At 38.7% G+C, this 24,228-nt stretch overlaps 1 protein-coding gene across 1 annotated transcript in view; it reads right to left on the bottom strand.

The window, feature by feature from the left end:
• The window catches only part of GALNTL6 (polypeptide N-acetylgalactosaminyltransferase-like 6), a 501,615-nt gene that overhangs the window by 86,157 nt on the left and 391,230 nt on the right, over nt 1–24,228 (bottom strand). The window contains exon 5 of the mRNA XM_010569957.1: nt 376–561. Coding sequence (XP_010568259.1) covers nt 376–561 — 186 coding nt within the window. The remainder of the gene's footprint in view (nt 1–375; nt 562–24,228) is intronic.

Raw genomic sequence — 24,228 nt, 5'->3', positions numbered from 1 at the left:
GCTGTTTTAATGGAATGTGGAGGACTAGGAAAGAGTACAATACCTGCATAACAAAAGTTTTCAGGTGTATAGTAAGGGCATAGCATAATACTAGATTTAGAAGTGTATTCAGCAGTAGTAATAATAAAATAAATTGTAACTCTAATAGGCCAAAGTGATACTTTAAAATTTTACCAGTTCTTTAGTCACAAGAACCATAAAATGGAGCTGCCCACATTTCTGAGTTCTCTCTCATACTGACTTTTCAGACACTGCAGCAGAGCTCCAAATACTTCTATACAGTGTATGTCCTACTTATTGAGGGACACGGCTCCGATTGCTTGAGCTATGCTGCACGCTTTCATTTTAATGGCTGATGAATGCTCATACACTTACTAAGCAAGGGAGGCAGCCAATTCACGTTGACTTCGCAATGGGAATCCAGAAATGTCAAGACTTCTCCTCTAGCCAGCGAGGCTCCTAGCAGTCTGGTCCGAATGAGCCCTTCTCGTTTCTTGGTACGTACAATCCTCACTTTGGCAAAACGGACCATGTATTCCTCCAGCTTCTCTTTTAAATGTTCTAGAAAGAAGGGCAAAAAAAGCGTCAGTGGTGCCAGGCCTGGAGGAGCCAACAGAAGGACAGGTTGGCATGCAACCTGCAAGCAGCTTATCTACTTCCATCTTTTATCACTTCGAGTCCTCCAAAATCTGCCACAAATCCTCCCTGAGACAGTTCGGAAAGTGCAAATGTTCTCTGTTTTATCACACAGAGGAAGACACTGACACTCTGGACCTTTTACTGCAGTTGCTACTGGCAACCTGCCATCCACGATATAATCATGGCCAAAACAACTGCAGGATATTCATCCATCCTCTGGTTCCCGCAGCCCAAGGCCAGATAAACACTCTGGCATGCTGTTTTATAAACAGTGTGCTTTCCAAGTGGGTTTCCTATATCAACTGATTATGAAGAACTATGCAAGGAACGAAATTTTTAAAAAGTAAGTGTTAAACTAGCATGATTAGATTGTTTTTGTAATGAGAAGGGAAACAGACATGAAGGAAGATCTTAATAGTTGGTACCAGTGTGAAGCAAACGGACAGCTGACTTCCTAATAAAATTAAGCTGCAAATGTAGAGTAGTTGATAGGTTCTCTTACCTGCATAACCTGGCTTGGTTTGTATCACAAAACAGCATCTTTGGGAACATTTTTTCTTCTGACTAGAAACACACACTAAGAATCATAAAAAAAGACCTAACAACAAAAAACACCCTGCAGTTTTGCCTCTTCCTAAATACATTTACAACAGAAATCCTGATCCTTTGTCTTTGATATAACACCTCACCTTGTGAGACTCATTACTTTGGAAAAATCTGGTAATTTCATTTGGCAGGGAAAGAGGGAGAGGAAAGCTTAGTCTCCAACAATTAAAATTGGTGATAAGCCACATTTAGTGATGCTAGGGGTTGCAAGCTAAGTCTCACTGAAATGGGTTTGCCACGTTATAATTTCTTCTTGTATCAGTTACTAATTCTTTGGACTTGTATGGTCAGTACAGGCCTCGATCCAGACCTTACATCATTACAGATTGCAAGAAGTTTGCTACAGACTACCCAAAAGGTCTACCATTCAGCAGTACCCTGGAGCATATAATGCTGACACATAGATTAAAGGCAACAAGCAAACAAGTCGCAGTGTAGAGAATACAGGATCTTCTGTTAAAACAAAATCAAGCTCTGCTGAAACTGAGCTCCCTGCACATGCTCCTTCTTGTCTCTGCTGCTTTTCTTCCTAGCTGACCAACACACAAGACTTTCCAAATCTACCTGCAGATTGGGAAGGAGTCGAAATACTGGTGCGTAGTTGTATGTATTTAGTGGGAGAGTACTGCATGGGATGCTTCTCTGTACTGAGGTATCCTGATGTATGCTGACACAGAAGAGGGAGCAGCCTGAGACCTGGGAACATCAGCCTGTAAGGATTACAGAACAGGTTGGGTTTTTCTGGAGGAGAAACTCAACACTTTGGATACCTGCTGAGTCAAGAGAGTGGTTTGTGTTCATAATACTGCCTGGGAAAAGTATTAGATGAAGTGAGGAAGGCCAAGTCTGAGACACAAAAAAAAAAAAGAAAGAATGACATTCAGATAAACATCGAATGTTTTTGTCTTCTACTCTCTGGTTGATTGTAGAATACACGTTTAAATTCTGAAATAAGAGAAAAAGAGGTATCCCTTTTTTATCCCATTTTGCTACTTATGTACTCAATAAAAAATCCAACACAATCCCCCAACAGTCACAATGACAAGAGATGTACTGTGTCTTTGAATGGTGGTCTTTTTATGACCAGCCATATTCACAGGACAAGGGTTGTGTGCCACTCTGACTCATTTAAGGTACCAGCTACAATTCAGTATCATGACTGAACTGAGGTTAAATCAAGTCTTAGATAATTTTGTGCCCACGTGCAAGACTGTCTAAAGTGTATATTTATTGAACTGTTTTCCTGTTTTTATGAGCTCCGTTGAGGCTATTCCCATAGTGCAGGAATACAGAAGAAGGGAAATAGAGCTTAAAAACAAAGATACAGAGACCTTGCAGGTAATACAAGAAAGTCTGTTAGGGCTGTCAGTCTGGATTTTTTCTATGTTGTAAATTGTATCATCTCATAGCCATGAAAAATGAAACAGTTTCAAAGTGACAGGATATTACATATTTTCAAAGTAAATCAAACCTAATCTGTTAGGTACCGTGGCTTCTGTTAGTCCTCAGACACTGGAAATTTCCTGTAGTTCTCTAAGGTCATTGAACCCTTCTCCTCTGACCTCTTCCACCCACAAGTCTTAAGTTTGTTTGCACTGTATAATGTATAGGAACCCTGCACCAAGAGCAAGACCACATTGCTGCACATTGTACAATCAACTAATAAAAAGTTTGGGGTTACTCAGCCTGAACACAGCTCTCCGACTATGGGAGCAAGCACTTAACACCTTGGCTACAGTGCAAATCCTCCATCCATCTTCACCTGCCTACCCTCAGAGATGGGTTCACTGATGAGACTCCAGCTGATCAGAGGATCCTACTATATAGCTCTGAATTTGGTATGTATCAGATGCGATTGCTTTACTATTGCCTGTGAGCTGGTTCTAGGTCGTTTCCCTCTTTGTACGTGAAGGCAGCTACCAAAGAAGCACCTAAACTCTCTGATGGAGGGAAGCAGGAGCCTTACTTGGACAACCTAAATTGTTCATGGTGTTGGTAGGCTCTCTGTTACCTGTATTGAAATTCATGGCATACCTGAATTGGACCTTCACTAGTATAGGTCTCACAATGGCTAAGGTAAGGCCGTTGCAATAGACAGTTTGAATATGGTCACCACCGATGTTTAAATGAACTAATACAAATGCGCTATTTTCACGCATTCTGATTGTTATCACTTGTCTTGGGCCACATAAATTCAGCAAAATTCAGTCTTGTACAAAGGACTAAATTTCATTCCTTTTGCATCTTGCAGGAACAAATTCTGAAAGCTGAGTCCCTACCTCTTCAGGAAAACACTTCAGGGAGAGATGATGTAAACTATCATATTACAATACATTCTTTTCTGTTCGTATATCAATTGCTACATAACAAAAGAGCTGAATAATATAATTTGATTGTCATCAGTTGTATTGGAGCTTGAACTCCATGACATCAATGGTAGTTCATACTAACCTTTCATTGCTTCAGGTTCCTTGAGAACTCAGGAAAAGAGGTCTCTCAAATTTTCAATATTTTAAATTTTTTTAGCGAGAATAATATGTGAAATTCTGTGGAACAAACAAAAGTTCTCTATACCACCTTCCTTCCTCTCTCTCAGACAGCTCTTCGCACATTTCAGACAGCATGTCATCTGATTTGTGAAGAACTGCATTAAAACATCCAGCACATCTTTTGATGCTGGAATCACATATCCCAAAATTGCTTTCATCTACTCAATTAGTCCCACGATTGAATAATTTTATTATTTTCTCCTTGTCGCTCAAAGAACAACTCACAAAAAAGAAGAAGTATACAAACAAAATTGCATGTCTTGTTCACACAGAATTCTAAATGCATCCTCATTTAAACATATCTGGAAGTAATCAGGAAGAAACAAAAGTAATAAGTGTTAATTTTTATAGAGCTCAGTTAGACAAGTGACATTAAAAGATCAGGTCTATGTATGAATCAAAGTATATGGATTACTAGAGATACATAAGGTATCTAGATTCGTTAAAACAGCTACATGTTAATAATATCCTAACAATAAGTCATAACATAGTCAAACAGATGCTAGTAACAATACCTACCATATCTTTAGTTTTGAGATTTGGCCAAGAAGGGAGTTTGGGAATTTATTTGGGAAAAATTCTCAATAACTACAAAAACATCATGAAGTATTTAAGTTCAACAACAAACTCCAATATGGTTGTGATAATGAAAATATCTTAAAGTGGAGGAAAAAATCCCTTTTGGATCCATAAGTAATGATTTTTTTTAACTTAAATCAATATGAAAGTACTCCCATATTGTATTTTACCCTGCAATGTCTTGTGGCACTATGTGTTTCAAATCTTACCAATCTCTAAAAGCACAAACAAACACAGAGTAACAGCCAGAGACAGTAGAACAGTAGTAGTTTTAAAGAAAACTGTCGTATTTTCTACTATTTGTATAAGTAGTAAAAACACATCTTTCATGTTGAACAACTCATTAAAGCCACTCCCGCATTACTCAATATACTGGTATTATCATAGGTGACACTCTTAAAAGCAAAACGGCAATTCTGCAGGACCTGTGGTCAGCAGCTGACTTTAAAGGCTAGCTACTTAATAAAAGAGCCCATGTTTGAACCAGGGGTCATGAAGACATAGATGGTCTGACAAAGACAGTACCTGGGAATCTCACAGCTCAAGTGTTGCTTAAAACAGACTAGACGAGACTTTAAAATTCTCTGTATGGGAATAATTTTGATTAACAAATGGTCTAGGTGCTTGCGATTACTAACAAATTTTGATTTTTTTAACCTTGTCTTTTCCAAAAAATATCAAAATAAACTGCCCTTTTCCACAGAACTCCATAAATTTCCTTCACAGAAGAGAACACCAAATGATATTTTATTTCCCATAGTACAACTGCATTTTCTCACAGTTCCCAATTATTGTGTTGCTAATATTATCTCCAGAAGAAACATCTCACACACAAAACCTATGTATTACACATATACATTTAGAAGGAAGTAAACTCAAGTGCCCAAGTAAACATGCATCAATCAATGTCACAGCAAAACTATAATTCTAAAGAAATTCTCTGAAAGAAATTATAATGTGGTGTGTAAAATAGAAAGCAACCTGTAATAAAAAGGCCTTAAATGTCCAGGGGACAACGCGTTCTGCCCATTTATTACCAAAGGAAACTGTTCAAGCAGGCTTGCCATGACAATAAAACAGGGAGGTAGGATGTTTTCATCTATATGCTGTAATATTACATAAATTTCACTTTCAGAGTTAGGCACAAGAGAGAAGTCAGTATTTAAATTCTACAGTGAGATACAAATGGTGCACTTTGGATATAAAGAAGCCAAAGCCCCTGTAACTAGATATGGGGAGTAAATGTCTAATTTGGAATTTAAAAGAAAATACATCATTCTTTTCTTCACAGTGTTGATCAAATGAACCCATAAATCATACATTTGACACATGCCAGGCACCTGCCAGGGCAAGAGTTGGCACAGGTGATGACAAATAAAGAATAATGCACGGGCAGGAGGTTTAGAGGCTGTCACTGCTCTGACAAGTGATGATAAAGGGAAGCATTATGTCTCTTCTAGTGATAGCCTGTAAACAAATTCTCCATTGCAATTGTTTTGGGCCTTCTCTGTCTTCATTTAAAGTCTGGAGAAGTTTTTCTAAAAGAATAGCAGACACACAATTGCCTGGTCATAGTAATTAAAGATATACTCAAGCAGAGTATCCAGTTACTTAATTTGGTGCCCAGAAATAAATTGGAAATCAAGGTTCTGCCTTTGTCAGAAGAAAAAAAATAAATCGTAGTAAGAAGCAGAACTGCGATTCTTCTCTCCTGGTGGGATGCATACAGGAAATATTTCATTATCACACTGGTACCCTGTGGCAACATGTGGCATGTGACAAGCAATGTTCCCTCCAAGGTTATTGAGAAGGTGTTAAGAGAGGCTTAAAAGATGATGTGAAAGGTAGAGCTGGCCTTCAGGACTTGCTTGACTGCAGCATGGACTGTGAAAGAGGGAGGAAAACACAAAGAAAATAAAGCCTTTTGTTACAGCTCTATCCTGGACAGACAGGCAGGTCCATCTGAAATCTGGGTCTGTAACACAGCTTACCCTCTGCATCTCTGTAGCACCTCCAATTTCTGCCCCAAAGTACTGACAACCTCTGTTATAGTACCATTGACCTGCAAATTATCAAATAATTAAGAACAGCAACAGAGCCTGCTAAATGCCCTGATAAACAACCTGAACTAAATCTGTTTCTTTTTAACTTAATGGACTGAGAAGTATGTAATTTGAGCTGTTCTGCCATTCCCAACATGAGTCATATAAAAATAGTTCAAGAAAAATTTACAGTAGTAGAAAACATACACTGGCCTCTCCTGTTACCTCAGCACAGGCATATGGGAGGAAGCAACGTGGCCAAAACCATAGTGGTCTGTGATCTTAGGTCAGTAAAATGATCTGCAAGTGACTATTTCTGTTGGTGAAAACTAAAGCTGTCAAATGGCTGTTTTGACATGCAACAGTAACGAGGCCAGCTTAAGATTTTTCTCAATCATTTTTTCTCTCCGGCCAGCTGCAGAGAGCTTTGTGCCCAATATGCACAGAAAAACCTGCAAGTACATTTATGCAGCATCCATGGCTCTCATCATGAAAAGGACCTCTATCACTTTGTGTCCTTTTCTGCAAGATGGGATTATCTTCCCAGGTAAAATTAGCAAGGATATCCTCCATGTCTGTCCTGAGGCCCTGAGCACACATTTTTCCTGGAGCACCTCAGCTTAATCTTTTGATGACTGAAATGCTTCTGTCTAGCTTAAGTCTTAAGCTTGACAGAAAATACATAAAGGAAATTTAGTGGCCTATGATTATTCAAGTTATTGTTTTCTGCTGCAGTTGACAAAATAGCTGTCTCCAGTGCATTGTCATTATTTTTACTTTCACTGCCTGTATATACACCACCATAAGAGCAAATCAGTCTGAAGGAGAATATAAGGCAAGCCCATGAATGTGGGTACATCATCTTTCTTTCTTCCAGTTTTCCTTCAAGTTTCTTATTTGCAGAAGGTTGTTTGGAAATGCTGGTTGGACACAGAAATGTTGCAAATGCTGTACCATGTCAGACGCCACTTTTTCTAACCAAGTTGAAGACTTCAAGAAGGATAATTCTCCTTGTTACACCTCTGGGTAAGCTACTCCATTGGCACACTACCCTTCTGGTGAATAACTTTTTCCTATAGTCCAAACTGAATCTGCCAAGCTGCATCTTGGGGCTGTTGCCTCTTATTGTACCATCTGGCAGTACCAGGAGGAATTTGGTTCTGCCACCTGCGCCACTGACGTTCAAGCTACTGTGGGCAGCTATTAGACCACCACTTAGCTGCTGCTTTGCCAGACTAAAGAAGCCCAGGTTCCTCAGCCTCTTCTCAAAGGTCACATACTTTTGGCCCATGACAGCTCTTGCTAGTCCTCTGCTAAACTGACTCCAGCTTTTGTTGTCCTTCTTGAACTGCAGAGTCCAAAACTGAATGCAGAATTAGAGGTGTATGCAGCACCAACATAATAAAAAGCATAATTTCATTTTATCTGCTCGCTCTTATCCTAGCATAGCCCAGTCCAGTTTGCCCTCCTGGTGATTAAAGGCCACCACTGTCTCCTATTCACCTGGGACCTTTGCAGGTCCTTCATGGTGCACCAGCTAGCCAGTTCATGTTTTTACTGGTACATGGGGTTATTCGCTTAGGTGCAGAATTTAGCACTCCTTGTTGAATTTCATGAGGTTTATTTTGCCCAATCCTAGAGCTTCTCTGCAATGACACTGTACTATCTCATGTGTTGACCATTTTCTCCATTTTAGTATCATCCACAGATTTGCTGAGGGTACACTGTCTCATGATCCAGGTTATTGGTGAAGATATTGACTAATGTTGTCCCCAGTAATTACCTAAGATATTCTGCCAAACAGACATCAAGCCATTAACTACCCTTTGAGTCCAATGACCCAACCTATCTAACAGTCTTTTTCTGCAGCACATGCTTCCTCTGTCTGCCAGTGAGAATGTTACAGGGACTAAAACTTCTTAAAGTCAAGGCACGTTACATCCATCACCCTTCCCTTGACCACCATCATCATAAAAGGCAATCAAACTGTTCAAACATGATTTGCAGTTGATAAATATGTGATGACCATCCTATACTATTTTCTTGTCCTTCATGTATTTGCAGATGGCTAGGCACCACCCAACAAGATGTGCTTCATGATCATTCCAGGTAGTGAGTCGATGTTGGTCTGCAGTTACTGGATCTGCTCCTTTCTCAAAGATGTAAGTAGCACCTTTTTCTAGTTGGTCACCCATTCTAGTTGACTGCCATTTCTGACGGTTGCCCAGTCTTTTGGTTATCTTCCATTGTGCCTTTACTTTTCACCTAGAAGAGTGTGATAGTATTCTCTCTTCAGATACCCAGATCCAAAGTCTTCTACTCCTAATTAGTCCTGACTGAGTAATCCTGGAGGAAGGATGGGGAGGTTTTCTGCCAGACAGACTTTAGCATCTGATCCACAGCCATGCCAGACTAAAACATGTTCTAGAAGCAGACAGGTACTGTGAAAACTGTTGGATATGGTAAGTCTGACATAGACTGATAAATAAGAGCGAAATTTGTAACTGCTTGGTATAATAGCAATTGGCTAACAGCAATCTCATTTGACAACCCATTCTTTCCAAACAGTTTTGCACACCTAAGAATAAGATCACTTGAGAAAAGCTTTGTAGTTACTGCTGATCTGGAAGTAGCACTGTTTAGAGAGACATTTGTGCCAATCACTTGGAAACTTGTTCTCCTGGCTGCGATGTTTGGGTTAGCTGGCTTGGGGTAAGCTAAAAAGCAGTCTCTTTTTCTGATATTAATAACGAGCCAAAGTTCTTGGATGATGTACTACAAGGCTATGGAGAGCATCCTGAATGTGCAATAGTTCCGTTCATCACTTGCACATCAATGACTATAAACTTCCAGATAGCACCTTCATTTCAATGTTGAGTTTCAACTATGGCCTGTTAAAGTTGAAAGACCCTCTGCACTTGACAAACGCACTTTGCCACAGCCTGAAAAAGTCTGCATTACTAAGAGCAGGAGGCTGAACAGAGCAGGTGAATATGTAGTTTAGCTTGATTTCATTCATGATAGACTTAAGATAAACTTCTCCGAACAAATCTTGTAGTGTATGGGCTTTCATATAGTCATGAAAGGAGTGACTGGGACTGCAGAATCTGTGAGGCTAGCTAGATTTGCTGAGGCTTTCTCAGACTATAGGTCCAGTCAATAGAAACATAATAGAGACATGCAGAGATCCTGGTATCTCTTTGTTCCCCTTCCCTGAGCCCATGTAATTGTGACTGTTATCACAGTTGTTCTGTCGCCAGCACAGAAGCACCTAGGCCCTCTTTGTCAACAAGGCGAGTGTTCAGGTAATTGAATACACACAGGAGATTACTCAGATATAAGGTGTGATGACTTCTGATATAGATGCCATGAAAGTATCATTAAACTCTTGAAGTACTTTTCCATTCCAGATTGTGCAAGCAGGAAAAGGAGTGAAACACTTCATTTTTAGGTTGCAGTAATTTAGCACAGTAAGTTAGACCACCCTGTGAGCAGCTAGGGCTGGCTTGCTAGTTTGTTGGCAGTGCTGACACGGCTCCGAATTTTCCCTTTTCATAAGGAAAGAATGAGAGGTGTTTATTCATTTTTATGGATTTATTCCAACTGTCAGTTGTACAAGGTAGTTGTTGATACCCTCACTGGTGTTGTAGTACGATAACTCATGTCTTTTCCACAGCTGAGAGCAGACTCCTTCATCTGCTATGTTTGCATCAGTCTAGCTCTGAGGAAGGGGTCTCCAGCTGGGAGAAAGGTGGGGCTACCTTCTACCCAAAGACTAAATGATCTCATCATCATTTATTGTATGAAAGCCTCCAAAATAACAAATTACCAAAATTGTATTTTACGTATCACAATTGAATCCTTGGAATTAACCAATGCTCAATGTATCCTTACAATTGACACAAAAAGAACTTAAACACTTACTCCTTATTAATTGATCTTACCTGCTTAATACACAAAACTAAACAAATTAAAAAAACCCCTTGTATCCACCTCTGATTTTTGGCCTGTCTGTTGCAGCCATGACAACTAAATGTATCTCCCCAAAAGAAAAAGATCTTTTTAACTAAAATATTTAAAATAAAGACAGTTACTATTTCTTTGTATTTTCTTTGTATCTAATTTAAAGCAATTATCTTTTACATATATTCAGGCTCTTCACATCCCTTTAATGTCCGTGTTCAGAAAAGGGTTTTGGAACTGCCTGAAGACAGCCTATGACCCCCTGTTTCATATATGTGCCCATACCTATTTCTGAATGCTTCCTCAATATTAGCTTTGAAAAAAAGAACGAGGAAATATGTCATTTTTATAGCTCTGTTCCTCTGGTTGTATCCAAATGGTTTGCCAGCTATAATATGTGGAGGAATAATTTTGTTCACCAGAGGAATGACACATTATAAAATGCAACCACCTCATGCTAGATAGATGAGGAAGTTCATTAGAGAATATACAGCGAAGCAGTCTTAAGCGGGAAGTAAAAATTAATTAGCAGGAAATTATTTTTGCTGCAAGGCAAATATAATAATCACCCGAATTGGAATGTGATCAGGAAACTGAACCCAATTAATGATACAGCAGATTAAACGGGAGAGAGCTTTTAGCGCACAAAGAGGAAATGGAAGCTACATTCCTCTCTGCTCGTCCTCTTGCTAACTGTATGGGTTGAGAGCACAAAAAGTACAGTGCCCGACCTTAAGGGTAAAAAGAAACCATACGGCTCATGTTGAATGGCACTTTGCAGAATATTTTGCTCCCTGCAATAGCTTCACCACTGCAGCAGCATGGCTTATGGAATAAAGTTCAACCAAACGGGGAAGAATTTGTTCCCAGTACCATCTTGGTAGTCCTGAACCTCATGTGACCCACACAAGCATGCTCAGGGACACACCACCCACTCAGGTGATGAGAAGGAAGGCAGAAGAGGCTGCGAACCGTTTTTTTAATCGGCAATTTTTTACAATGAAGACTACCCGGATGGACGCACTTACTTTGGCACTTTTGTACATCACTAATTCAATGAATGTAACTGTGGCTACAGCTCAACCAAGAATCTGGGCAACTGGATTAGTTATCAGGGAAACTCTCATAAGTATACAGTAAGATAACAAAGAAATGTATAGCTGTCTTTACAGATCGTTCTCTAGATACAATTACGTAGTACAGACCTGTCAAAAGGGCGACCTTGCTGCATTAAAATTAGATTCTTTTTAACAGGTCTGTTTACTACACAGGTATTTATACAGTAAATCACCCCCCAGGGAAGCATGTTGTGAAGTTTCTTCCAGGTTGCAAGGCCAATTAGAAGAATGCTATTTTGAAGTGAATCCAGGAAAGTGTAACTTTCCTTGAGATCAATACATTACTCACAAATGCCATCCTCTCGTTTTGAGTCACACTTTTGCATCCTGACAATGTTAATTGTTAAAAATTGTAAACAATGACCTGTCAAGCAAGACTTTTTTGGGGAACATATTTCTAACACTGCAGTCTTGTAGATTTTGAGACCTGTCTTTACACTGACATTTTCTCTGTTTTGCCTGCAACTATCTTTGACATATTTTTAGTTCTTCCTCCAAAATATATCACTGACTTTTACAGTATGTGCTGTCTTCAGAGAACAGTTTTCTCTCATACTGCTCTTTTTAACCTCTCAAATGCCAAGGACAGACTGTACGGGAGAACTGGTTGAAACACTGCTGCGAGGAAGGCACTGACCTTATATTTGCAGAGAACAGTAACATTGGTCCTTGGAAAGGGCGGAAATAGAAGTCATACAGCTTGTGTAATTACTTTTTAAGTAGCATAAAATTCTGGTACAGTTCCCTACACTGAACACTTTTATTTCCCAGAGTAATTCTACTGACATTATAACTCGTTGCAAACCTTAGGCTCTACTCACCTTAAGATATTGGAATACGGCCATCTCCTAATAGAATATTTGAATAACTTTCTGCCTAACCAAAGATACTACACTTCTGTAGTTCTTGTCCATTCTATGTGCTAACCATCCTGGGTAAATGGTCAGATCCTAAACAGAGCTTGCAGTTAGTGCTTTTCCTCAAGAATTCAGTGGGTGTTTTTTCCTAGCGCATGGGTTTATTCTTGTAAATAAGAGAAGTCCTTGAAATATGCTTTGAAACTGAGATTTCAAAATACAAAAGAAAGTTTGGGCAATACCTTATTCTCCTTGAAGTTTGTTGTTATATCAGGAAGTTGCTCTTGTCTTCCAACTTTTGTATCAACATTTGCCTTTTTAAAAATGCCCTCTCTGACATAGGAATTGGAGTTCTGAGGCGCCAAGTCTTTACTATGGAATGATGAATTTACCTAAGCTCTGCATACTGCAGCATAATAAAACATGAAGGTACTCAACAAGGTTTCTCTAACCTACTGAAAGAGGCCTTAAATTCCTAGTAGTGCAAATGCTAGAACTATGTATGTAGCCATAAATTTTTAAATATCCTTTTGTTGTGGTTTAACGCCCAGCCAGCAACTAAGCACCACACAGCTGCTCGCTCACTTTCCCCCCACCCAGTAGGATGGCGGAGAGAATTGGGGGAAAAATCAGTAAAACTTGTGGGTTGAGATAAGAATAGTTTAATAGGACAGAAAGGAAGAAAATAATAATAATAATGATAATAATAACAATATTAAAATGACAATAATAATAAAAGGACTGGCATGTACAAAACAAATGATACACAATGCAATTGCTCACCACTCGCCGACCGATGCCCAGTTAGTTCCCGAGGAACGATCCACCCCCCAGGCCAGCTCCCCCCAGTTTATATACCGGGCATGACATCACATGGTATGTAATACCCCTTTGGCCAGTTTGGGTCAGGTGCCCTGGCTGTGTCCCCTCCCAACTTCTTGTGCCCCTCCAGCCTTCTTGCTGGCTGGGCAAGAGAAGCTGAAAAGTCCTTGGCTTAGTCTAAACACTACTTGGCAACAACTGAAAACATCAGTGTGTTATCAACATTCTTCTCATACTGAATCCAAGCTACTAGAGAGAAAATTAACTCTATCCCAGCCGAAACTAGGACACCTTTCTATCTCCTGAATTTTATTTCCTACAACACAGCACCCGGCATTACTAGACTTTTCACAGCTGGAATGCAGGCCTTTATAAGCTTCAAGAACACTTATTGTTGAAGTAAGTATCCAGTTCCTTCTCTTGATTGCTGGATTCCACCATCCAAACACTTTATTTTCTTAGCTGTTATTTCAAGAGTTTTCTCTTTTTCAACTTTGTCTAGAGTAGAAATACATCCACTGCTCTGAAACTTTGATACTGAAAAGTTTCTGTCTTTACTAAGCTAGAACTGTAGCTCTCAAAATTGTTTCACTCATTTGTTTGAAAAAGTTAGCCATGTTCTTGGTATAACCTTTGCAGTCAGTGCTATGTCAAGGAGTGCAGTGAAAGAAGATGGAGTTAATATTGCTGAAGAGGTTTTCAGAAAGCTGCAGTCCATGGGAATTCACTGACAACCTACTGGCAAAGAAAAGCAATCTGTTGGAGTCATGTTTTTGAGATTAGGTCAGGTGTCTTTTTTTTTTTTTCTCTTTCATTATTTGCAACAAACAGTTTGCTTCCAAAATCAGGTGTGTAGAAATCTTACAGTGAAAGAACTAGACTGCTGTTTGGGTTACATACTTTGAAGCATGAGAATTAATTATCAAAAAGGAAACCATTCTCTGTTCATAGACTAATCTGCTATGATGATGTTCCTCTACATAATGAGGCAAACATTGATGCATAATTAGGCATCTCCTAACATCAGTGTGAGCTATTAATCAAACAATAACACCATGTTTTTTTCATGGATAGATGATTGGCTTTTCACTTTTTATTCAAAACAATAAAAAGAACAATAAATGAGCTGCTGTATAAATCAAGCTTTGGAAGAGGAGACATCAAGTTTTCTTTTCTTTGTTATCTTTTTGTCTCCCTTTGTCTTACACATTGAATCAACCTGTCTTTTCCTATCTCTCAGCTGTCACAACTGTTCTGCAGTATCACTGATGCTCTTCACATCCTCTTTCGTCTGGCAGGTTCCCTCATTAAGGATGTGAATTTAAGAAACAGAAAGACATACTGAATATTAAATGAACAGCTAAGATTCAAAGTTTAAATAAATAAATAAATGAATATGATATTGAATATTAACTAGCAGATCCAAGCTCCTAGCAGCTTTCATATGACGACAATGGGTTTAGGCTCAGACTATGCCCACACATTTCTATAGAGCTTATTTTGAACACTCCTTCATCACCTTCCCTCCACCAAACTGTTGTCTGTCTTGCAATGTCAAAAGACAGAGGATGTGACGTAGGATATAACCTGGTATTTTTTACTTTATATGTTAACACAGTTTACAGTAACATGGTCGTCTCTGGTTAGAAGGAGTAAGGATGGCATGGACTGTTCTAAATCCCTTTGGAAAGCTGAGCCTTAGGCTCGTTCCATCTCCATATGGACAGCCACATGAATCCAGATCCAAGCAAGAATTTGTTACATCTGGCCTTTACTTGTATAAACACAGTCTCCTCCTAGTGATCTTTTCAAATCTTTCATAAGTAAATGTGAGAGACTGAAGGAGTTAATGTCTCAAACACTGTGGTGGGGCAAGTTCTGCTTAACGAAAAACTCTGCATAACAAGGAACTCTGCCTAGCAAGGAACCCCAGGTGAAAAGAAGCCCATCGGCACCCACCAGCAACAGGAGGGGAGAGTGCACGGCTCCCTGTTCTGATACCCTGTTCTGATATGCCGAGCAGGACAGCTCACCATGCATGGCCAAAGATCATTCATGTCTGCAGGGAAGGGGAAGTTATGCCCCAAACAACTCCCCCAAGCCCATGGCCCAAATACTACCTCATTAGCCTAATGAGTTCGGGTGCCCGCCCAAAGGAGGGGCAAGGATGATAAAAGGACACAAACTGAAGCCCCATGCACGAAAGCCCACTGGAACCGGACCCCTTGGCTGACTGGACACCTCAGCTGACCGAACCAATGCTGGACTCGGGACCGGTGAAATCTTTCTCTTCTCTTTCTCTCTCTCTGTGTCTTGTTTCTCTCTTTTTCCTTTTCCGTAACCCCTACACATCATCCCTTTAGACATAAACCGTTGACCAAGTCTGGGACTAGGAGCGGATCCAGCCACCCCTGGGCTCCTCTCTGAACCTCGTGACTCAACGGAAGGGCTCTCCTTATTGTCTTCCCTGAACCGATTCCCAAATAAGCAAGGCCTGTAGTATATGTTTGGTGATGTAGGGTCAGCATGTGTTACACAGTTTACTGACATAGTTTCATGCCAATTTTTGTTGTGAGCATACCAATTTTGGTGGTGAGCATGCTGATTCTTGTTGTGAGCAAATAAAAATTGAGTTTTGTAAGTTAAAGGATCCTTGGTGTTGTTTCACTTTAATCCTGACCTGGGAATTGGCAAACCTGAGTCATCGTCCTGAGAAACTGGGACATGACAGTAAAGGATTAACAGATTAGCAGATATCAAGTGAAAAATAAATCATTGCCATGAACATGACTTATTGCTCTTGGAAACTGTAAAGCTATTTGAAAACTGGACCGGTCATATCTGCTTTACAGCATTTTACTGACCCTTAAAGATGGACAAAATATTGTACTTCTGAACACAATTTTCATACCTTTATTACTGTTAAAACTACAGAGTATAGATTCAATAGAGGAAATAACCTTTGTATTTCAGATTTCCTTAACATATGAAAACTAACTTTGTCCAGAACTGCATTTAAATCTATAATAGAAATGCCTGAATTAAAGAAACGCATGAACAGAAAACCAAAAGATTGTCTCATTTTCATTTTAAAGTACTTTTTACTTAAAGTATTCAGCAGACTGTCAATATCTTGGCTGATCCAAGAAGCCCCACTGGTCCTGACCAGAACTGTATGCATCTTGCCCTCACCATCTTTTTGCTGAACTAGAAGTGTGGTGGTTCACACATTGCGTGTCACTTACTCTTCCCCCCAGTTTTGTGCTGGTATGAGGTTTCCCACCTTTAGCAGAGAAAGTCTTTTAAAAAAGGTGTAATAAAAGGAGTGGGAAAGTTGTTGCCATTTATGCAAACATTTAATCTTTTTAATCAATGTGTCCTCTGCACTCTAAGCTGAAAACCACCCATATGAAGATCTACTGTGGTAAGCATGTAGGTGCAATCAAAAAACATCAATGCAGAAAATATTCTCCCTGGGAACACTTTTCATTGTGTGAGTCACATATTAAGAGAGGTACTGTGTTACAGATGACCTCCTCCAACTACTCAGAATCATGCCGGCAGCTGTTCCTTTCCAATAGTCAACTCACTAATCTCTAAGGCAGCTCCAGCAATGGCTTGCCTGGGAAAAACACAAGTATTTTTGCGTTTTACCTGGAGTTTGACCTGTAGAGTTGGTAGTTTGTAATTGCTTTTCTCAATTTTTGTCAGTTTTTGTTTAATTTTTAATAACTTATTCCCCAATGTTTGGTTTTTTCCTCTTCTTGTAAGGGCATTGCTTAGGCCCAAGTAAAATAGGTAGAAACCACACAGAATAGGTATAGGTAAAAGCAGGTACAAGCAAACAGAGAAACAGTGCCACCAGTGACCCCCATACTAGTTTTGTAACTGTTCTCATTTAGTGGATTTACTTTTAGAAATGAATAAAAAGTGTCCCCCCTCCCATTAAATGAATCAATTTTCTGATTCACTAAGGCATTCCTAGATTCACTTATCATCAGCTGGAGTGGCAGATGCTCATCAGGCTCTGGAAAGTAAACTGTGAGAGCACTTAAAGGTCAAGTAACATTTTTAGCTTAATTTCAAAGCTACTTGAGAGCAAGACCTCTGAATTCTTTTCTAGAGTTATGTTTCATATTTTCTTGGAAGCAGCTGAAAGGAAATAAGAGCAACAGAAAAATAACATGGGAGTAAATAAAAGTTACAGTGGGCAAAGCTGAATACGGGAAAACTATAAAAACCAGAACAGTAGAGAGTACCTAAGTAAAAGGTAAAATACAAGTAACTACAATATTCTGAAATGAATATGACTTCTATTCATACCAGCCTATCATTCCACTGAAGAAAATTTTGGGCTTTTAGTTGTGTTGTAAAGGGCCTGCATCTTAGCAATACATCTTGAAATTTAGTTCACTTTGCAGCTTAGAGTGAAAGGGAGAACACTTAAAACTAACAGACAAATGAAATACAAATGAATCTGATTTCCAAATGAACAACTGGAGATGTTCAGAAGCAGGAAATAACATGCTACCTTCTTTCTTTCATTGACCCATGCTTCATTCACCCAGATGAAATTCTTTCGAGGATAAGAGACTCCCGTAACAGGAAATTTCCAGCGGTACAAAGGTAATGTGCTCTATTTATTAAGATTAACCAGCCAACTCTTTAAAGCAAGAGCTTTACACAAATGTAAATTTAATTTTCAAGGGAATTATGGATTGAAATTCTCATTCATATTGTAGGTCTGTGGACCACTCAGTTTGGCATTGCCAAGTGCTAGCAACAGGCCTTAGTCTTTATAAAAAAAATTACACACATCAGGACATAGGACTTGTTATGCTGTGTCTTAAAGTTAATGTACCTTGATTTGCTGTACCTGTAAAAATATATAAGAAACATAGACCATACCTGCAAATTGCTTAAAGATCTTATGATTATTGTTTAGCTTGCCCTACCTGTAACACCACAATTTACTGGCAGTAAATTGGCTACTGCTTATCCTCTGTTTCTGAGCTTTAGTTTCATTATCTGATTTTTTTTTTCCTGTTGCATTTTGTTTAGTTTTATGTAGTTGCATGGTTCCCACCTAAAAGGAAATCATAGCATCTACAGAGAAGGATTAAAAACCCTAAGTAACTAACCCTGGGGGGAAGAAACCCTCAACCCCCAACTTCATACTCCTGGCAAAGAACTCAACTCAATGGAGCAATGCATAGGAGAGTGAGCATAACACCAGAGAAAAGGGTAGATAATAGGATGCTGGCTTAAAACTATTTTAATTGCATCATTAATAAGAACAATGAATAATTAGCTAATTTGCATAAGTATAAATACAATTTAAATTGCACTACATTAACTGACTGTGGCATTTTGATTAGGCAATTAAAACATTAGATTAACAATACCTTCTAATTCTTGGATACAAAGGTGTGCTCTTTTGTTTTCCGTCACTAAATTGCATATAACAGTACACTTACATTACGCTTTTGGAAGGATCTCACTGAAATCGAGAAAATAAAAAATACTTCAGTTTCCTTTGAACATATCTTAGTGACTTTTCATAATCTCTTGTTTCAATAACCCTACTGTGTGTTTTTCTTTAGCAACTACTCTAGCAAAACTCTGCAGAATACTTTGAAAGCAACGAAGTCAGCAAGGCAGTATTTCATCTATTCGTCAATGTCAATATTGTTTTTACTTTTAAGACCCTTTGCAGCCTCTGAACACCAGAGCTGTTTCATCAGACAGTGGTTTACCATGGGACTTAGGGCTTGTTAGCGTAATGATTCAGTATCTGCCATAAGACTGAGGCAGCTTTACACACAGAAGCAATGGTTTTAATACATTGAGTGAGTTTATGAAAATGCACTTTGTTTTAAGCCAAGATCTTCTGAAAAGGACTTTCATATAATAGATAATTTGTGAACTATACAGGGAAAACTTCAGCATATACAGAAGAACAGGAGGTAGAATTTATAATGCCATCTCTGTATTTGACGGCTCAGACAGGCACAAGCTTCACTAAACCTCAGCCAGGTACAATCTCTCTGAGACATGCTGCTCACCAGAGCCGCTAAGGTACTGTGGGACCCCAGTTCAGTTCATGTCTCGTTTCGTTTTTCCTGGGCCTCATTTCTGGGGAGCGTGAAGGGCTCAAGAGTCACTACCAGGGGGAGCTTTAAGAACTGCTGGGGAGGCAGGGAAATCTGTGACTCCAATGAGCCAGTGTAGCCTAAGGACCGCAGAAGGTAGCACCAGGTCTTTAAGACTTTGCCCCCAAATAATAATGCAAAACACTCCACCTGTGTGTGTATACACATGAGGATGGGAGGTGACAGCAGATGGGAAATTCTCTCCCTGTGAAGCTCCTGTCTCACTCTGGTGACTGGTTAGACAACAAAAGCAAACGAATTACCATCTCAGGCGGCTAAAGCTGAGAACAAATAATTCTACTCAAACTCAGGGTGATTAATTTTATGAAAAGTTTTCTGAACCAAAGTTACCTGCAGGAACCAATAATGGCAAACGTATGCATGAGAGGTCTTATTCTAAGACACATCCCTGGAGTCCTTGAATGTAAGCTATCCCTTGGGATCTACCCACTGAAGTGAACTAGGTAGCTTATCCAAAACTACTTGCCATTAATTTATCCACAGACCCAGGGAAAAACCACATGTGCGCCAAAACGCCTTCACAAAAGTAACCTGGAAAATAGTGTTGAGGAAGAAATAGGTACATAAAACTAGTCAATCCCTTCACAACACTAAACACTTTGAATAATAAATTATGTTCATGGAGGAAATAATTCACTATTAATTAATAAGTTGGATGTTAATGCAAGATTTGGCAAAACAGTAGGAGTCAATTTAATACCATGACTGAGCTTTTCTAAGTATTTCTGCTACACTTTGGTGTCTTCACCAAATTAATTGCCAGGCTGCAGAAACTTTCATTTCTTTTTTTCAGTGAAGCCCAGTTTGTTTGTCCAAAATTTCACCTATGTTTTAAACATATCTGTGTAGAAAAACTGTAACTTTGAATATATTGCATGCTTCTGATTAATTTCATTTTATTTTTCCATAGGTTCCACATTTCTTCACAGTCTCTCTTCCTGGTCAAAAATGGATGTGTTGCAAAAAAAAATGCAGAGGAATTTTTAAAGTCAGCCAATTATGTATTCATACATTTTCACACACGCTACATTATTGCCATTAGAGCTACAGTTATATGAGATTAAAGAATAAAACTAGACTGGGGGCACTGTTTCAGGGAAAAAGACAGACATCACTTGTCATTTTTCATTATTAAAAGTTAACGTTAATCCCCTACTCATGTTTCTGAGTGAAAAAGGTGATTGCCTTAGTAAAAATAGAGAATGGTTACTATTTGTGAAACACTCCTACTTATTCTGCACTGGAATGACATCATGTATTTCATGTTGTGTAAGACTTGCAAAAGTGCCTAAACTAGAAAGACTCTGCAGGACAATTTTTTTTTTTTTTAAATATTTTATAATACTCCCACATGTGCTTTTAAACACCCAATAAGTTTTTATGACTGTTCTGAATTTTTCTGAAAACAAACCCAAGGTGAATATATGTGCATTTAAAAAATGGTTACCTTGCACTAAATCTCTCCTGAAAACTTCAGCCAATGTAGCAAAGCAGAAATAGTTGTATATAGTCATCTGATCCACAGTATCATCTCCCAGATTTTTCTGTCATTGGGCATGAAAATCATATGTAAAGAACAACTTGTTTCTTTGTTTTTGTTCTGTTATACATCCCAGTTTCAAACAACGCAGCATTTGACCCATCAGAAATACATGGATCCAGGCTCTGCTGAATTTTTTTTTTTTCTAAATCACTGTAGTCTGTATTTCCTCATTTTTCACATCATCTAAATGATTTGCCTTCTACCTGGTTGCTGCGTTTTCCCCTTTAATTGCCACAGTAGCACCTGCTCTTGAATCCAAACTGTCTGTAGGACAAGGTAGAGTTGGAAAACTGCGACCGCTGTTACCACAGATCAATGCTTATGGGAAGCATGAAACGATACATCCTGCAGTAGCAATTAAATTACTGTCTTGCAGAACTGAAAATTTCTCCCCAAGAGTAATCTAGATCCTATAAATGTTCTTGCTGAAGCCAAATGCAAAGACTGCTTTCAAAAAGACCTCACTGAAAGATTCATGTTCTTTTTACTTTCCACAATTTATCCCTGCAAGGATAACTTATGAATATATGCTTTAGCAACAATTACTCACATTAACAACTTCAGACAGCTATGAATTGCACACACCAGGCAGGAATATTTTTCTACATTATCTAAAATTTTCACAGTTCAGCCACATGTTGCAGAGCATTAGGAAAAGAGTTACCGTTTATTTAATCTCTGAAGATCACTTCTTTATCTGAAGTGAGAGGAATTAATGGTAGTGAGTCAGGTGCTTTTAGAAAAGTTTCCTTGCTTACATTTGTATATTCTCATTAAATGATATGGCTAAACTAGGTAGAGAAAATCCTTTAACAAGCAATCACCATGTCAGATAAGCTAATTGGTAAGTAATGGCCAGAATCCTAAAGGTCTTCAAGCACTGAGCAGTCCTTGATAACAATGAGAGATAAGTATTTAAATACTTTTAAAACTCTCATTAATAATGAAAAAGCTTAATAGGCAAAAGTATTCTGACCACACTTTCTGCTATTTTTCTTCAGCAAGTTCATTTGTAAAAGCTACCTGAAAAATGGAATTGGATATAATCAGTGAGCGATATTTATCACTGTACAATGACTTAAAAGCAGTGCACAAGTACTTACTAATCCAAGCACCGTAACTCAGATAAGGAGGAGAGTTGTGAGCAAAATCATAATTTTGAGTACTGCTATTAATTTAACTGATGGGATTATTACATTACGAATTATCTCTGCTTTTAATTATCTTCCTTCGTGAACAAAATGTTTTGGTCATCAGTAGTTACTAAAAATCTCTTGTTCCTTCCATGTGCCATGCGCTTTGCCAGGGGTAGCGGTGCTGAGAGTGAAGCAGAGCATCACAATGGGATGTGGAGACTGAAGTGTGAAGTACACGCTGAAGAACAGCCACACAAACACATGTGCTAGAGCATATATTCACAATGCTGATGGGACTGCCAGACAGTGAGGCTTAACTCATTTCAAATGGCCTAAATTTCAGAAAAAAAATTAAGAAACCAAAGCACCTTTACTAGTGCAGGTGACAACACCTGCACATGGACAAGGACATGGAGAGCAGACAAATGCAGATTGACAGAATAGTAGATAACAAGTAGAAATAAAGCTTGCACACTGACGGCTTCAGGCAGATGAAGACAGTGAGGAATTATCATTGTTATACTCTCTAGTATGTCCAGAAAAGGCTTTGTAATTTTTTCAAGTAGGTTTGCAAATGTTACTGGATAATGTAATCCAGTAATACTAATAATATGGATGCAGCCCATAGCTGGCAAAAAAAATACAGAAAGAGAATTGATCCATGATCTTGACAAATCTCCTCAAAAAGTAGAACGTTAATCTGTACATCCTAAACAAGGTCTTAGAAGATGCTCTTCATTTGAAGTGATAATTACCACTCCATGACTTATGACATTCAGAATTTGTCACCAGCTTCCAAGGTGACTGCATGTGTTACTGTGATTATTATCAGTCTGATTTACACTGTGAAAAAGTTTCTCTGGAACTGTTTGCAAATTGTTAACTACCAACCATTAAAGTGTATTCTTTTGGCATTTATTCAGTAGTGAAAACAGGCAAACAGAGGTGGAAAGGCGACAGAAATATTTCCTTTTTCTCTGACTTGACGTAACCAAGTTGTGGTGACTAAAAACTATTCAGCAAGTTTTGAGACAAAGATGAACAAAAGGGTAAATAGCTACATTTCATATGCCACAGAAAGGATGATTTTATAGCCTCTGATGTTTACAGTGCAAGACTATAGATTCTACCTCTGCTTTAACACATCCTACTGTTAAACTAAAATTAAATGTACACATTGAAGAAACTATAGTCAGAAGTTAGCGTACTGCAAGCAAAGTTGTCTCAATATCTACATGAATTAACAATTTAATCCAACAACAGCTTTAACTCTGACAAAATTCCTATTGGTGTACCTAATATAGTACAAGGCAATTTAAGTAGCGAAATCGCTTTTGGTCATTAGGCATTATCAGACTTGCAAAAAAAGCAAGCTCTTTTGGCCAATTTAGCCTTCGTTAAGTAATTACCATGCTATATGAGTGTTTGTGGCTCACTGATAGTCAGGTTGTTGAAAGTCAGATTCTGTGGAGGGTGCCTCCAGATCTGGTCCATCCTACCCTCTTCCCCATTTTGAGCCAGCCTTCTGCAGCCCCTGTGTGGGTAGGTCCCTTTCCAGTGGAAACCAGAGCCCAGGGAGTGGTAGGTACATGTCCTGGTACTGAAATCAGGATGAAGCCGGTCACGGACTCATACCTCGATGAGTCTAGGGATGCCTGGGACTCTGCTTGGAGGTGAACTGACCCTGGCTGCCTGTGAAGGCTGAACCTAAGATCATACCAACTCTAGAAAATGAACACAGTTTTAACTAATAAAAAATTCCAGTGGTTATTATCTCTGAACTTTGGCCCATGCAGGATTCTAAATATCAATATGCATTTGCATTTTGCATTTTTCATTCTGCTGGGAAAAACAAGCTACCGAACAAAGTAGCATTGCAGGTCTGAACTGGTCTAAGCTTAATGAATTTAGAATCCTTATTTGGCAGTTTAGATCAGTTCCCCAAATTGCTGATGTACATTGAAGAAAACTTGTGAGTCTATTTGATGATTTGGGGCATAACCCTCATTATCATATTACACCTTACACATTAGAAAATCAGTTTCACAAAGAAGAGTCAGAATAAGAAAAAAATTGTGAAATAAGAATAAATTTTGGCACTGATATAATGCATATAATAAAGGGATTTATAAATGTTAATAGAGGCATTACCCATTAAAAATTCAATCATGATGCAGTTACTTAAGGACTGATATGGTAGG

Source organism: Haliaeetus leucocephalus, unplaced genomic scaffold, assembly GCF_000737465.1.
Source record: "Haliaeetus leucocephalus isolate CR32 unplaced genomic scaffold, Haliaeetus_leucocephalus-4.0 Scaffold284, whole genome shotgun sequence".
NCBI lineage: Eukaryota > Metazoa > Chordata > Aves > Accipitriformes > Accipitridae > Haliaeetus > Haliaeetus leucocephalus.
This window is presented reverse-complemented; position numbering and strand designations above follow the sequence as displayed.